This window comes from Lygodium microphyllum, chromosome 18, assembly GCF_053477565.2.
Source record: "Lygodium microphyllum isolate KBCC chromosome 18, Lygodium_microphyllum_v1.1.10, whole genome shotgun sequence".
In the NCBI taxonomy this organism is placed as follows: Eukaryota; Viridiplantae; Streptophyta; class Polypodiopsida; order Schizaeales; family Lygodiaceae; genus Lygodium; species Lygodium microphyllum.
The window spans coordinates 52382251-52399680 of record NC_141152.1 but is presented as its reverse complement, the minus strand read 5'-3'; the positions used below and the strand labels follow the sequence as shown (position 1 = coordinate 52399680).

Sequence of the window (17430 nt, the reverse complement as noted above, 5' to 3'; positions counted from 1 at the left end):
ACGTCGATCGGAAACGGATCCCAATTGTTGTGACTACCAATCGGAGTGACGGAGTGAGAGAAACACCAAACGTTGATCACCAAAGTGTTAGGAGACCGAGGCGATTGTAGAGGATGATGCTTGATGATGTGGGCGAAGCAGCAAAACGTAGTAGTAGAATGCCACATTAGAACATCGCAGTAAAACGCGGCAGTAAAACGCAGCGGTAGAACGTTGCAGTAAAACTCGAAAGTAAAACACAGCAGTAGAACGCCGCAGTAAAATGCCATAGTAGAACGCGGCAGTAAAAAGCGGTGGTAAACGCAATAGTAGAACGCTGTAGTAAATTGTTGCAGTAGAACGAGGTGATGGTAGCAATCGCGAAGGTTGGATTGCCACGTGGTGGGAGATTGATGGCTAAGATCTGCATACAAGGGTTTGTTTAGGCACCCGGCTCAAAAAACAAAAACAAAATCTGCACACAAGGGTGAGAAACCTACACGTGAGGGATGAGGCTGAATGGGGGCAGCCAATCTATTTATAGATGTTGAAGGGCGTCCCAAAGAATTAGGGTTTTTGGGAGACCACTCAAACTCTCTCGAACTGCTCCCCGTTTTAGGGTTTTTCATTAATTAAGTGTGTTTTGGGGCTGTTTAAGGATGCTAATAAGCCGAAAAACGTGTTTTAGCTCAACATCCTTGAGTATCAGGCAATTTTTCGAACCCTTACTTTACTGAATCTGACTGAGTTCGAGTAAAGTTGCAACAATTGAAGATGGTTTGCCAAGTCATCCTCTTCCATCCACTGTGCATGTATTGGTAAAACAATGCTGAAGGTTCACCAAGAAGCATATGAAAACTTTATCTCTACCTTTACTTGCCTTGAAACCTCTACTAGGTTGTAGGCCTTTCTTTTCCTTAAGCATTGTGATGCTTCATACTTTTACATTGCTACAATTAACATTGCATCCAATTGACTAGCCCCTCATGTGTACCTTATATGCTAGGAGCACTAGATGCATTAGGAAACATTATTACTTTGGATCATTGCAATGTGACTATGTATGGGAATTTGCATAGTACGAGCCATGCCAAGATACATTTTTCCATACATTGCATGTATCACTAGTTGCATTTTTCCTCATGACCAACACTATATGGAGTATTTACATGACCAACATTAATACCACGAGTCCCAAACACAATGGGCTGCATATATGCATTGCCAAACTTGCTAGTTTGTGCCCCAACATCATGCCAACATTGCTATACATGGGGTTATGCACATTACCAGCCATACCCGGATACATTGGGTCTTGTACACCACACATTGGTTGTTGCATAGCATAAGGAGTTGTATCATACATCTTCATATGGGGTTCCAATCCCACTATAGGATGGAAACTAGTACCACCACCAAAGTATCATGGCTGCCCTATCATTGGATGCATGCCTTGTTGTCCAAAAAGCATTGGATTGGCACTTCCAAGTTGGCCTTGCATATGCATCAATTGTCCAACTAGCATCCACGTTTGGAACATCATGCTGTTGTATTGGCTCTTCCTTTGGTGCATCTTGCTGTCCCGAACCGCTTGAAGATGATTTCCTCTTCTTGCCTTTGCTGCCCTCTTTTAAGGCTTCAAAAAGCACATAAACTAAGGATCGTTTGCCAATTACATAAACATTTTAGCTGCTATCCTTAGTTGCTCTTTAAATAGGTCATCAAATTTCTCTTCCTCTTACTGATCATCAACTTTTAAAGGTCTAGAAGGACTCACATTTTGGTCTAAACTAACATTATCAGCTTCCTCCATGTTGCGTGTCTTATCCAAGATCAGCCATTGTAATTTTCCAACACTTTGTGAACTTCCAGATTGAGAGGTATCATCCCTACTTGATCCCATCTCACTATTTTAAGACATTCTTGCTATAATACTTAGTTGAAAACAATTTCAGCACTACAACAAATCTTTTGACCTTCAATCAGTTGTCTCAGGCCGACCAAATCAAGGGATTGAGTGGTATCTCGGCAATGGAACCTTGAAACTAGACTTCCTCCTTGAATAGGGTGGTAAATAACCCGATTTAACACTAATTACAACAAGTATAAAATTCCATAAATTGAAAATGCACACTTTGCCACTTTAATCTTGGACATTGGATACCTTGTTGGCCCTAAAACAGGCGGCCCTTGTGGTATTTCTTTAACTTTTATTACAAATGGATGGAGTAGAACTGAGATCCTTTGACCTTCTTTGCTAATCCAAGTGTCTCTTGCTATCAAAATTGACCAACAAGCTTTCAAACCAATTTGCCCCTTCGTTTACTTGGAGATTGGCCTATACCTAGCTCCTTGAAAGACAAATTCAGCTCCAAATCTGATATTGGCTAGCTTGCCTCTTGAATCTCCTTGAAATTCCTCAATTTCAGTTGCTAGAATTCAAGTCCTAGGCTCTCAATTTTGAGCATGTATCCCGAGGCGGCTTTCAAAACCCTAATTTTTATTGTAAATTAGGATTTAGAGCAGAGATTGATTGAAATCTCTTCCTTTGATTGCTCAAATGGCTAGAAAATGGTGAGATAACTTGAGAGATGGGTGGGGGATGAGAGAGAATGCTGTAGAGAGAGAAATTTCGAAGTTTAATCACGAGAAATGCTGAAAAACAGCTGCTGCCTTGCTCAAACAGTCATGGAAGCTGTCACCTATAGCTTAGGACCACTGGAAAACTGTTGCCCCATTCTATATGCTGTCATTTACACTAGAAGGATCTTGGGCTGCTGTCACTTGTTCTTGCAGGGCTCCAAACTACTGTCACATGTTGTGGGACTGATCCGTGGTGGCTGCAAATCACATCAACAGCCTCTTCTTGCTCTCTAACAGCCTCTTCTCTCGCAATGGTTAAAATAGGCTTCCACTAGTCCTTAAAAACTTTTTTTTTACTTGCATGGGCAAGTTTTGCCAAGTGGTAGCCTTCTAATCCCATTTTTCAGCATTATCCAGCTTATTAAATCAATTTTCAAAATATTAATTTAAAAAATTACTTTAATAATTATTCTAGTGCTCAAAAAATTAATTACACCAGCCAATAATTAAATTGGCTAGGCCAATTTGTCTTCCAAGTATCTTTGAGCAGTTATTAGCCCTTAGATTGACATTAATTAATTAATTATGTATATTAGCATGAAATATTCATTGTGGTTGATTTTGAAACTCTAGAGATCAAATAGAGTAGGCAGTTCAAATAGTGTAGTGGACAATTTCTATTAATCTCACAATTTTTGAAGAGGTATCATTGGATTTGAGCTTCCTAGGACACTTAAAGGGAATGATGGGATATGAACTATCATTTGCAAGCTTAGGAAACAAGCCCATTTCATTCCGGCGAGGAAGAAAATAAAGGTTGATTGTATGGTATGATTATTTTTGCAGCACATCTTTAAATATCATGGTACGTAAGAGTTGATTGTTAGTGATCGAGAACCTTGGATGACCAGTTTATTTTGGAAGGGGTTGCTTGAGAATATGGGTATCAGGCTGAAATTCTCATAATCTTTCCATCCGCAGATAGATGGTCAGTTTGAGGAAGCAAATTCCGCAGCATTGGATCTCTTTTGGGGTGCTATGTTTTAGACCACAAGACATAATGGGAGCAATATTTGCCGTTGGTCGAGTCTGCTTATAACAACATGGTGCATAGTTCCACTAGCAAAGCTCCATTTGAGGTGGTTGAGGGCGGCAAGAAGATACAACCTATCTTGTAGACGAAGGGTAAGAACTTTGAGGTTCATCATTATATGGAAAGCTTAGATGCAGCCTATGTAAAGATAAAGTATGCACTTTAGAGATCACAAGAAAAGCAAAAGAAAGCAGCTGATCACCATAGATGTGCTTTGCAGTTTGTAGAGGATGATTATGTATTGCTACGTTTTGAAAAGGCAAGGGTGAAAAAGATTAAAGGAAGAGAGAGATTCTAGGTGTTGGAAAATATTAACGATGTGACATATCGGCTGAAATTACCTCTACATTTGTGGATACACAATGTCTTTCATGTTAGTTTATTGAGGCCTTTTCGTGGTGATATGCCAGAGAATGTATCTATTGAAATTCAGCTTGAGGTTGAGGAGCTGGATGAAATCATGGTACCTGAGAAGAGAATGACTTGGTAGACAGTCCTTAGTCGTAAATTTACCAAGATGTCTTACAGTTAGAGCCGACTTTGGATTGGACTCAATCAGGTTCAGTAGAGCGAGGGTTTGGAGTAGTGCTTGATGCTCAAGGGGGAGGTAGCACTTCCACTCTTTCAGTTGTGGAAGGCTTTCATATGTGGTGGATCTTGGATGTATTGACCATGCATCCAAGGTATTGTGGTGATAGTATGTCTACTATGAGGTAGTAGTCACTGTGAGATGTATGTAGATGAGTATGTGTTGTCACTGTGAGATGTATGTAGATGAGTATGTGTTTCACTAGGGTCTATCTCGGCATGGCAAGTGGAATGCAAAACCCATATATAGTAATGTTGGCATGATACCTTGGAAAAAAGGTAGTATGTGTTGGCAATGGATATATGCAGCCCTCAATGTTTGGGACTCATGGTATTAATGTTGGTTATGCAAATTCTCTGTATAGTGCTAGTCATGAGGAAAATGTAGCCAATGTACCATTTTTGGCAGCAGTGTGAAAGTTCTAAGGATTTGTGTGATCCAAAGAAAAAAAGGCCTAGAACCTAGAGCAGGTTTTGGGTATCAAGAGTTAGAGTTAAAGTTTACATGTGCTTCTTGGTGAAGTTTTAGTATTGTTTCACCTATTGATAGATGTAAATGGATGGAGGAGGGTGACTTGGCAAATCATCCTTAGTAATGCAGTTTACCTTGATGTGTTTCAGTTGAGGACCGATTTTGGATTGGGCTCTTTTAGGCTTAGCAAAGCATAAAAGGCTCGGAGTATTGTTTGATGCTCAAGGGGGAGGTTGCACCTCCACTACCCCAGTGATGGACGGCTTAGTTATGTAGTGGATCTCGAATGTACATGGTTTGCATTTAGGGTATTGTATGTTGACAATATTTCTACCATTGCATCACTATTCAATGTGCTAGCCACTGTTGTGAGTTAGAATGCAGATACGTCTAGTTTGCACCTAGGCTCTGAAACTATACATTTGTAAGGCTATAGGCATGTATGGCGTACATGGAATACGTAAAATGTACATTTGGATGTGATGTATATTTGTAAGGCATGTAAGGGATACATGGATGGCATACAATGTACATTTGCAGATAATGCAAGGAAGTATAATTACATAAGTTACATGTGGTTTGCAGCTAATATATGCTTTATATGAGTGTCATGTGCTACATCATTGCTATGATGAGGCATTGGTTATGCTTAGTTTTTGCATTTCTTTGCCTTGGTGAAACAATATTAGATTTTGACATGTGGATGCATCCCTAATGGTTTTGACAATGGTTATGATTCATATATGTGGATCATAACTTGTTTAAGAGAGTGGACTTTCAAACATGTAGAGGGCATGAGTTGCTAGCAGGATTGTCAGCTTATGTGTGAGTTTGTGCATGCTTGTGAGGATTGGGCACATAATCATTATTTTAGGCATTATTGTAGTGATTTATTTGTGGCATTTTATTCTAGTCGGCCAACATTTAACGTTGGCTGACCAACGGCTGTATTTGACATATTTAGTTCCTATTTATTGTGGAGCAGCAGCAGCAGCAGAAGAGAGGAGCCAGTGCCAATGCTCATACATCTAGTGACTCATTGTTGCATGTGACTACCTCATGTTTGGTATATGGATTCCATTTTCTGAGTACATCTCTAAGTTCTCTTCTTTTGAATTGTTCTTGTGTTTTCTTTCTCTTTTGTCTTGTGTTCAACTGTTTATTTCTGCATTTGTCTGTGCTTCCACTGCTGTACCACTTCTGACGCGAGCATGTTTAAGCCACAGGTGCACATGTTGTTTGACTATGATACCAACATGTGTTTCCAGCAGTAGTAATAGATGCTTCCAATGAGGCCTTTACAGCTTCAAAGAATAGTAACAAGAATAAGTCGAAGGCCTAGTGTTATCAGTGGTGAAAAGGGCCATTTGCAGAAGTATTGCAAGGAGTTAGTTGCCTCATGGAAGAAGGAGAAGAAGAAGAAGCGGGATGTGGACTTCTCCGACGAGTCATCCTCTTCCTCAGACTTTGGCTCCGATTCTTTAGCCAAGGAGAAGTCCAAGGCGTGGAAGTGATCTGCTTCCTTAGATCGAGGGAAGGGCTTGACTGCCCCTTCCTTTGTTGTTTTCTAGTCCAGGTGATGTGAACATCCCTCATGACTCTCCAGTGCTAGAGAGAGTGAGAGGGTGGTGAGATGGGGTTGGTGAACCTCATCTATACAGGTATATAGATACATGGTAATTCAAGAGAGGGACGTAAATGATGCATCGACCAAAGTCTGGTAGGTTGAAATCTTGGAGTTGGGATTGATATCCAAGTTCATGATGGGTTGGTATTTGACAGAGAGCAGGCTTGGCTTCTAGTCTTGTGTTCACACGAGGGGACACTTGGTAGTCTCTGGCCAAAGGTGGGGAATCCATGGTAACATATGTTTAGAGGTATTTTTGACAGGATGGTCTTGTATGCTCTTGCGAGACATTGATGACGGACACACAGACATGCTATGGTTCTTCTCTATTTTCAGGAGCCTGTATGATCAATATCGACATTAAGTTCTCTCCGAGTCACCTTGGTGGCAGCTTAATCATCCACTGCTTGGGTCTCCACGGTTCTACTCTGGTGGTTCTATGTTGTATGGATCATTATCATTGTATCATTGTACTACATCAGATCACCCATGATTTGAGAGAGGGTGTTAGCAAGATTGTCAGCTCATGTATGAGTCAGTGCATGCTTGTCATGGTTAGGCACATCATCATTATTTTAGGCATTATTGTAGTGATTTATTTTTGACATTTTATGACTGTAGGCTAGCATTTAATGCTGGTCGACCAGTTACTATATTTGGCATATTTAGTGCCGATTTATTGTGGGGCTCCTTCTCTTCCTCACTCATCATCGTTCTTTAGGTGGACTTTTTGTTGGAGAAAAGAGCCGGTGCCAAAGCCCGTGCAATCAATGACTCACTGTTGTACGCATCTGTCTTGTGTTTGGTATATGGCTTCTATTTCCCGAGCACATCTTTGAGCTCTCTTCTTTTGCAGTGTTCTTCTATTGATACTTTTGACACATTCAATTGCAATGGAGGAGGATTGCAAGGATTTCAAAGGGAAGGTCTATCATGAGGATGTGAAATTTTGGTGCTTTGCTCAACATTTGATCAAGTTGCAAATCAAATGTGCAAATGTGAGGTGCACATTGTTATGTGCCACTTAGTTATTTTGCAATGACGGGCCAAGGACCTTGAGAAGTCAGTGGTGGGTGTCGAAGACAAAAGTTGTAACAAGTTATGTTAATCATGGACCAGTAGGTTCATATTGAGAAATTTTGGCCTAGAATATTTTATTAGGCATTAATGTTAGTGGTGACATTAAGAACGAGGCATTAATCAATTAATTAATACCAGTTAAGAGGCTAATAAATGCTCAGGGTGACAAATTGGCCAAGCCAGTTTAATTGTGGGTTGGCAAAATTATTTTTTGGAGCAACAATCCATTATTAAATTAATTTTCAGAATTAATTTTCTGATTTTGAAACTAATTTAATTGGGTTAAAAATTGCTAAAGAAAGCAATTAGAAGGCTGCTAGTTGGCAAGACTTGCCCATGGAAGTGAGGGAAAGGCTATATGAGGTTGGTAGAGCCTTATTCCAGCAATGTGGAGGTCAGGAGATGAGGAGAGAGAGCTGCTGCTGCAATTTTCCAGCCATTGGAAGATGGTTGTCAAAGGGCTGCTCCTAGCTGATCAGGATGCCACTAGAGGCAGACAACAGCCCTTGCATGCTATCTATAGGCAGAGTATAGCAATTTTGGGAACCACAAGGGCAGGGTAGTGCATGTGGGGCTCTTGTTGATGGTGGGCTTTAGTAAATCGGCCATTCATAGTAGGGCAGCATTAGATTTCAGCCAATTTTTTTGATGAGACTAAAATTTCTCTCTCTAGCTTCCTCTCTATTCTCTTAGCCAATTCATAGCTTCTCTCAAGAGATCTCAGCCAAATTTAGTCTGAGGATAGTGCAATTGAAGAATTTCTGATGCGAAACCTTAATTTATAGAAGAAATTAGAGTTTACCATCCACCTTGGAAAGAGTGCTAAAAAATTGGGGCCTAGTACTTGGAATTCAACAGCTGAAAAGTTGAGCTCAGAGGGCGCGGAGATCGAGACACAGAGTGATTGCTACCAGCAGAGAGACCAAGAGAGAGAGTGCAGAGTTGAGAGTGAGAGTGAGCACGACTTGTGGGTACAATAACGAGAGTGTATTTCTTTAGGTTTGTGTGTGTGTGTGTGTGTGTATATATATATATATGAAAGTACAAGTGCTAAGGGTGTGTTTACACCCGAGCACAAGGGCCTTTATTCCCAACAACCTCCCACATCTAAAGGCAATGTGCCTTAAGAGGAGAAAAGAATCAGTTAAGTCTAGGTATGTACAAAGCTGAAATACATATATCTATCAAGCTCCCATCATTTATTGGCAATGAGCAAACTGCTCTGCTGGAAGACCCTTTGTGAGAAGGTCTGCAGGATTATCATTTGTATGCACTTTGACAAGCTCAATGCTCTTGCTATCAAGTACATCTCTAATGAAGTGATACTTCACCTTTATGTGCTTCGTCTTTGCATGAAAGACGGGATTTCGTGCTAGCATGATAGTACTCTGACTATCACAATGGAAAACATGTAACTCTATAATGCCAAACTTTCCCACTAAACGTGAAAGCCATAAAGCTTGCTTGCATGCCTCACTTGCAACTACATACTCTGCCTTTGTCGTAGACAATGCAACACACTTTTGTAGCCTGGAGATCCAAGAGACTGCTCCTCTTGTAAAGATAAACACATACCCAGAAGTGGACTTTCTGCAATCCACAAGACTAGCATAGTCTGCATCTGTAAAGGCATTGACAGATGCCTTCTGCTTTCCAAAGCAGATGCACAACTCCTTTGTGCCTTTGATGTATCTCATAATACCTTTTACTGCTTCCCAATGCTTTTTACCAGGGTTTGCTATGTATTTGCTAACCGCTCCGACTGCAAAGGCAATGTCAGGACATGTAGCAAACATAGCATACATAAAATTGCCAACAGCTGAAGCATATGGTATCTTGGCCATTTCAGCCTTCTCATCATCAGATGTAGGTTTGTTCTTTGCACTGATTTTCACATATGGAGGCAATGGAACCCTAATTATTTCCCCCCCCTCCATATTGAAATGGTGCAAAACCTTGGAGATATACTCTTGCTGAGATAGATAGAGTAATCCTTTTGACCTATCTCTAAGTATTCACATGCCAAGAATGTGATTTGCATCGCCAAGATCCTTCATGTCAAGTCTACAATGAAGACTTTGCTTCAGTGTATCCAAGGCATGAGTATCCCTGCTAGCAATCAGCATGTTATCAACATACAAAACCAAGATAATCAAGCCACCATCTGCTGCCTTCTTGGTGTACAAGTAGTGATCCACTTGACTTCTATGGAAACCTTGAGACTACATAAATGTATCAAACTTATGATACCATTCTCTTTGTGCTTGTTTCAGCCCATACAAACTCCTTTTGAGTTTACATACCATCTTCTCTTTCCCTTTTGCTACAAAACCTTCAAGCTGCTGCATATATATGTCTTCATGCACATCACCATGTAAGAATGTAGTCTTTACATCCATTTGTATGAGCTCCATATCTTCAGCTACAACCAAGCCCAAAATTGTTCTCAATGTAGTCATCTTGACTATAGGAGAGCAGATCTCATCAAAGTCAATTCCACGTTCTTGCTTGTATCCCTTCGCAACCAATCTTGCTTTGTACTCTTTTGGTGAGAAACTAGAAGTGACCTGTATCTTGTAAAACCATTTGCATGGAAGTGTTTTCTGTCCTTTAGGCAACTACACCAAGTCCAAGTGCCATTTTTCTCAAGAGATTCCATCTTTGACAACATGGCTTTATATCATTTTTTGCTGTCCTGTGTGTCCATTGCTTCCTTGAAGCAAGACGGTTCACCATAGTCTGTCAACATGATATAATCAGTCACATTGTTTGCACCAAGAATGAATCTATCAGGTTGTTTGGTAGCCCTAGATGATCTCCTAACCCAATGATCATTGTTTGCTGGCTATTGAGCATTTTCAGCTTGACGTCTTGGCATTTCAGCCGGCAAATCAACATTAACAGCTTGCTGTCCTGCTTGTTCCTGCACATGTAGTAGCTCATTATCATGGGCAATAGTTGGTTGATCATTTCCAGCATTATTTTTTGCATTTACAGGTTCATTTACAACATGTATTTGCTGTTGTACTACGGGCACATTTTGCTGTCCAAAAGGTATTCCTTCTTGGAATACAACCCTACGGACCTCCTCAGTCTTTTCGGGTTGTTTATGCATGCGATCTTCTCGGAAGATAGCATCATTGCTGCGTAGTACTTTCCTTTTCTTGGGATCCCATAATCTATACCCCATTTCACTCTCATCACCATATCCTAGGAAAATGCATTTATAGGATTGGCTCAAGTTTGCTGCATTTTTCTTTACGAATGTTCACAAAAGCCTTGTAGCCAAACACTTTCAGGTGAGCATATGAAGATGGCTTGTTCGACCACGCTTCTTGGGGAACTCCCCTCCCCCCCTCCCCAAGACCTATTTGGTGACCGATTAATCAAGTGTACGGTTGTCATAATAGCCTCTGCCTAAAAACCATGGGGTAATGCAGCATGAGACAACATCGTACGGATCTTATCCTGTATGGTCCAATTTATACGCTTTGCAACTCCATTTTGAGGTGGATTATGAGGGGCAATGAGCCCCCTCTTTATCCCTTTGCTGTTTCAAAATGCCTGAAAGGCCTTGGACACATATTCCCCACCATTGTCAGAGCGAAGACACTTAAGTGTTTTATCAGTTTGACTTTCAATCAATGGCAAGAATTTTTTAAACTTATCAAGTACTTCATCCTTGCTACGAATAGGATAAACCCATACCTTTCGTGTAGCATCATCGACAAAGGTGACAAAATATTTCTTTCCCCCCTAAAGATAATCTTGGCATTTGACATACATCAGAATGTATTAACTCTAGATGACAAGATTTCAGCGAAAGAGGCTTTTTATGAGATATCTGTTCATGTTTACCATAAATACAATGATCACAATGCTCAAAATCAGAATAATGGAGACTAGGCAAGTAACCCAAATGAGAGAGCACTTTCATTCCAATTTGACTCATGTGTCCCAATCGACCGTGCCACAAAGAAACACTTGGCTGTTCGGTCATAACAACAACATGATCACTCACACTAGATACATAGAGAGGATACAAGATATCACTTTTACAACTTCTGGCAGTCACCAAAGGTGGTATGAAATCCATCGTCATCTAGCTGCCCTGTGCTAATCAAGCTCTTCTTGAGCTGAGGTACATGTTGTACATGCTGAAGTGTGAAGACAGAACCATGCTGAAACTGCAACTGCACACTGCCAATACGTGCAATGTCACATGCATAGTTGTCCCCAAGTCGATCCCCTGTATAGTTAGAGAACCACTCACGATGAGGGGTGACATGAAAGGAAGCACCTGAATCGAGAATCCAAGTGTGCATGTCCTCATCTGTATTTGCAAGTAAAGCATGTGCACTAAAGTGTGAAGAGACCAAGAGTACGTCATTCCCACTGTCACTGTCATGAGTGATTACATTCACCTCTTCAATTTTGACACTGCTCTTCTTAGGCTGACTCTCTTTCTTCTCTTCCTTGCTATCAACGTCATTCCTACTGTCACTGTCATGAGTGACTACATTCACCTCTTCAATTTTGACACTGCTCTTCTTAGGCTGACACTCTTTCTTCTCTTCCTTGCTATCATCTATCTTCTTGTCCTTTCCTTTCTCTTTTTTTCATTTGTAGTAGTCACGTTTAAAGTGACCCTTCTTGCCACAATGATGGCATTCAACATCTTTGCTACGTGATTTACGGCATGCCTTGCTATCAGATTTGCCTTTCTGCTGTGCTCTGCCCGTAGTGTAAGACTTACTGGATGCATTGTTCTGCCGATTCATTTCTTCCATGAGTAAGTACTCTCTACATCAGCATACAAAAGAATCGCATTAGAATTGCTCATAGCAGTCTTGAATGTATCCCAACTCTCTGGCAGAGTGCAAAGTAAGAACGTAGCCTTAAATTCTTCATGAATCAAGAACTTCAAGGTAACGAACTGGCTGAAAATGGAGTTAAACTCGAGTACTCAAGTGAGTAGACATTGCTGTACCCTCTTTCATATGCAAATCCATAAGCTTTTTCAGCCAATACACTTTGCTTGCGGCACTCTTCTGTGCATACAGTTCTTGCAGTTGAGTCCAAATAGCATATGTAGAATCCAAACCTTCAATGTTTAACAGCAACAGCAAGTCATCAGAAATCGATAGCTCGATGGTTGAGTGTGCAAGACTCATCCCAATCTTCGTGTTTCATGTCTTTGCTTTGCTTGCTTCTTCTGCAATAGGATACTTAAATCAGCTTTGCCTGCTTCTTCTGCAACAGGATATTGTAGCACTGTTTTTGCCAGACAGCAAAGTTATGTGCTCCTTCAAGCTTCTTAATGTGCATGAGATTACTGCTGTCATTGTTGCCAGCCATGATTTTCAGCGTAAATGTGACAAAAAAAATTTCAGCAAATGCAGGCCCAAACTGTCACACAAGTGACCAAGGTACAAACAAGTACCAACCAGCAATAAATGACCACGTAGAAGCAGAAATTTCAGATCTGTAAGTAAATTTTCAGAAGCACCAAACCATGGTACTACAGCATTTCACAACTGATTATAGCTGTTCCAAGGGCAAATACATCACATTACATGAGAAGTCCCAAATTTTAGCTGTAATTTTTGTTGTACATGTAACCCACGGGCCTAAAATTTGACACGCACGGTCAAAGAAGCCCAAAATTTTGTGCTCAAAGCGTCAACCATACATCTGCATTGTCTCTGACATGCATAGAACATGCCAATTTTGCCAAAATAGAGCAATTTCAGCAAAATCCCCAAATTTTCCAAATGCTAGGTGTCCAAATTGCATGGAATTAAGCCCGCATATACATAAAATGACCAAATGGTGCACAAATTTTTCCCAAACAGCAAAAGCCCCAAATTGCACGGGGTCCAATGTGCATTTATGTCGAGAAATTGAGTAAATTTCACCCCAATTTTGCATGTACATGAAAAACCCCAAATGGCGGAGGCAAAATGTCACAAATTCTTGCAATTTGTGAGACGACATATTGTGTTGTCTTGCATCGCAATCCCCAAATCCAGGAAAAGCCCCAATTACTCGGACCAAGATTGTACAAAAATGGAAACTATCCTTATGCACGCGAATGTCCGGCAAGGGGAGAAGGAAAAAATTCCAAGAATTTGCCAGAAAAATGACGAGAATTAAAAAAAAAACTTCACGTCTGATGCCTGTCGGGGTCTATCGTCAACGCTCGCTGCCCGTCAGTTGCCGTGCGTCAGCTGCCACATTGGTCCCGTCTAATGTTGACCCGTCAGGTCAGGCCTAGTTGCACTGGCATGAAGTCGCCCGCCGTGAAGTTCGTGTCGCTTGCTGGTCCCATCTCGTGTTGCTGCACGCCTGCTCCTCCGCTCGATTGGTCATCGATTGTCCACACCTCCAGTCAATGCAGTAGTTGTGCAGCAGTCGCCTGTTACACCTCTCGGCTACAGAAAATGTGTCGCACGCCGTCCAACATTCTCTCGACTTGACTACTAGCCTTCGCGTGCAACCTGACGTCTCCTCAACTCGCCCTCTGCGCACGTGGTCTTCTGCCTCAGCTCAACACACAGGTTGCTCAGCTGTTTGCTGGTCTCGTTAGATCTTGGGAAGTGTGCAAAACTTGATGGCTCTGATACTAGTATGCTGAGCTCAGAGGGCATAGAGATCGAGACACGCAATGATTGCTAGCAGTAGAGAGATAGAGAGAGAGAGTGCAAAGTTGAGAGTGAGAGTGAGCACGACTTGTGGGTACAATAATGAGAGTGTACCTCTTTAAGGTTTTATATATATATGTATATATACATATGTATGTATATATACATATGTATATGAAAGTACAAGTGCTAAGGGTGTGTTCACACCCGAGCACATTTAAAAGGCACAAGGGCCTTTATTCCCAACATGAAATTTGGGGATTTAAGAGAATTTCACGAGACCAGCGAGCTAACATTAAGTTTGGGGCAGAATTTGTCACCCAAGGAGCAAAATTGAAGGCCAATCTCCAAGCAAACCAAGGCGCACATTGGTTTGAAGGCTTGGTGGTTGCTATGGACAGCAACATGTATTGAGATTGAAGGAGATCAGGTTGGATCTTAGTGTACTTCAACCTTTAGTAGTACAAGTTAAAGAAATATTGCAAGGGGCACCGGTTTTGGGGCCAACTACGTGTCCAATTCCAAGATTAAGTGGTAACCTTTGCATTTCAGTTTAATTTGATTGTATTGCTTGTTGTAATTAGTGCTTAATCAGGTTATTCACCACGCCATCCGAGAAGGAAGGCTGGTTTCATTCTGACCTGTTGCTGCCCACTTGAGCAAGCAGAGCAAACCTGTGGAGCAACTTGACACAGCAAACATGCTGAATATGAGAGTTTGGGAGGCCAGGGATAGAACACAAATATCCTAGAAAGGACAGATTGCTTGTTTGCTGAAAGTGGGAGAGTACAGTTTGACTGACTGACTGAGTAGCTGAGAACTGACTAGTCCAACCAGTCTTAAGAAATACTGGTCAGCCTGATAAATATGTGAGCTTGGACTAGATAGACAATAGATATCTGGAAGATAGAAATAGTTCCTGGAGGAAATGTCTGCCATATCTGAGGTATGCCACAAGTTTGATGGAGAGCATCGCATTTTCTACCAAGCTGATGGTCGAGGCTCTGCCCTTTTCTACGACATTGCCAACTTTGGCTGATGGATGTCAAGGCCCTGAAAAGTGTTGAGAACATCATTTTCCTCAACTAGGGGGCCATAAATGCCAATATCCTTGAGAGTAGCATGCATTGGGAATAGAAGCATTCAGGGGAGTATGCTTTAGACTATGTAAGCTCTAAGAGCAATTAATGTAAACCATCAGCTAATTCAATGTCCTCGAGAGTAGCATGCATTGGGAATGGAAGCATTCAGGGGAGTATGCTTTAGACTATGTAAGCTGTAAGAGCAATTAATGCAAACCATCAGCTAATTCAATGTCCTATGTTCCTTTTGTTTCCTTGAACCTTATTCCTTATTTTACAATTGAAGTTCATAATCTACTCTAGATATATTTGGCATGCTTGCACATGGTTCATATATAGTTGTGGCAGTTTGTTTGTCTTTCATATTGTCCTTTTACATTTGCAGAGTTAGGTATGGTGGGCAACTTGAGAAAGGCCCATTTGACAGACGGACTGCAGACTTCCTGTGGATGTTCATCTTCATAATGCTTGTTTTGCTGGTAACTTCTTTGCACCTGTAAAATTTGCCCTGCAACTTTCTTAAATAGATGCTGAAACGTTATGCCTGGTTTGTGATTTTCACATGATATGCAAACATATTTGTTATATTGGTGTTTTCTGAAAGTTGTCCTTGTGTTATGTTCAAGGTTGCTGGTTTGGCAGTGCCATCCCTGATTTTGGGTCCCTCTCTTGTTTTCTCTCTCTTACACTTATGGAGTCGTGAATATCCAAATGCACGGGTTAATATCATGGGCCTTTTCACATTGCAGGTTGTTTCTTACCCTGTATTTAGTTATTTATTTTTGTGTATAACCACTCTATTTTCTGATTGTCAGATTTGATTATTGAGACACATCAATCAATGTTGTGTCATATAGTCAGTCTGAAGAGTTTACTTTTTTCAAGGATGGTTCATTCGGTCAATCTTTGCAATAGCTATTTATGAATGGGCTTCTTGATGCTTGTATTTTTATGATTGATATCTGTCCCCTCGTCTATAATGCAGGGCTTCTATCTACCTTGGGTTATGCTTGGGCTTAATGTCATATTTGGGTCTCCCCTCCTGCCAGATCTCATGGGCATTGTGGTTGGCCACCTCTACTACTTCTTAGCAGAATTACATCCACGTGCTGGTGGACAGAACTGGTTGAAGACCCCCCTGTGGGTGTATCCTGTGTTATATGTTAAGATACTTTTCAAACAAGTGTCCTATTTATAGGTTCATCGAGTATTGTATGTTAAAGTTTGTCTTCAAACATAAAATTTCATTTTAAGTCATCGTGAATGCAATTTTATCAGGGATGAGTTCCTTAGTTTGAGTTTTTCAGAAAACAACTTGTTGCGAGGATTCCAAATATAGGGCCACAGGTATATGCTGCTTCTCGACCTCAAGTGCAAACTCGAGGGTCAGCATTCACAGGGAGAAGTTACCAGCTTCGGTAATTTGACACGCTTGATTTTTGGGCTATGCATGTGGAGGGCATGCACAGAGCTAGCCATTAGACTTCTGATCAGTTCACCTCGAGAGGATCTTTCCTGTACATGTGAGACCATTGAGATTAAGGCTTGCTCCTTCAAAAAGCTCTACACAGCACTTTGCAAATACCATGCTTGGCGTCTGAGTGCCAAAATTCACTTTCAAAGTCCTATGGGACATGCAAAATTATATGCTTACTTTGTAACCAATATATGTGCAATGTAAAGTTTTCACTAACAAATTGGGAAACACACATTTTGACATCAATATTGTCTTGACCATCTCTTGTATGTTTCTGGCCCCCTCCCAAACACATACACATGCTCACACAAAGCCGCCTCTACATCATTCTAGTAGAAATTGAATGTACAATTGGTTGTCTAGCCAGCATGTTAGTTATGTGAAGCCATAAAACAACTAGAATAGCACATGGTTAGTAGTAGAAAGATGAAACTTATTGAAGCCCCTTCTTGGACATGGAAACTCAAACATGTCCATAAGTTTATGTGAAATTCCAGGACATGCAGCAGCCACACTGCAAATGACACTTGTTGATACCCAGGAGTCTCATTGTGAATAACACATGCCGATACCCAGTTTAGTGAAATTTTGACATGGAGCAGCCACATTGCGAATGACACTTGTTGATAGCCTAGGAGTTTTATTGCAAAAAACACATGCGGATACCCTAGAAATGGCTGTCTTTGATTCTGCCTCTAGTATGTGCAAGATGTGCCAATGCTCAATTCAAGTAATAAATGAAGTTTGTTGTGGCTGAAATGTAGGCAGTCTTCTGAATGGCCTATGCACACTAATAGATGTATGT

General features: G+C 41.0%; 1 protein-coding gene across 1 annotated transcript in view; it reads left to right on the top strand.

Moving 5' to 3' along the window:
- The window catches only part of DER1 (DERLIN-1), a 56862-nt gene extending 39944 nt beyond the window's left edge, over positions 1-16918 (top strand). The window contains exons 4-7 of the mRNA XM_087698682.1: positions 15534-15627; positions 15775-15897; positions 16134-16294; positions 16456-16918. Of these exons, the coding sequence (XP_087554808.1) occupies positions 15534-15627; positions 15775-15897; positions 16134-16294; positions 16456-16570 (493 nt within the window). The 3' untranslated portion in view covers positions 16571-16918. The remainder of the gene's footprint in view (positions 1-15533; positions 15628-15774; positions 15898-16133; positions 16295-16455) is intronic.
- The last annotated feature ends 512 nt before the right edge of the window (positions 16919-17430 follow it).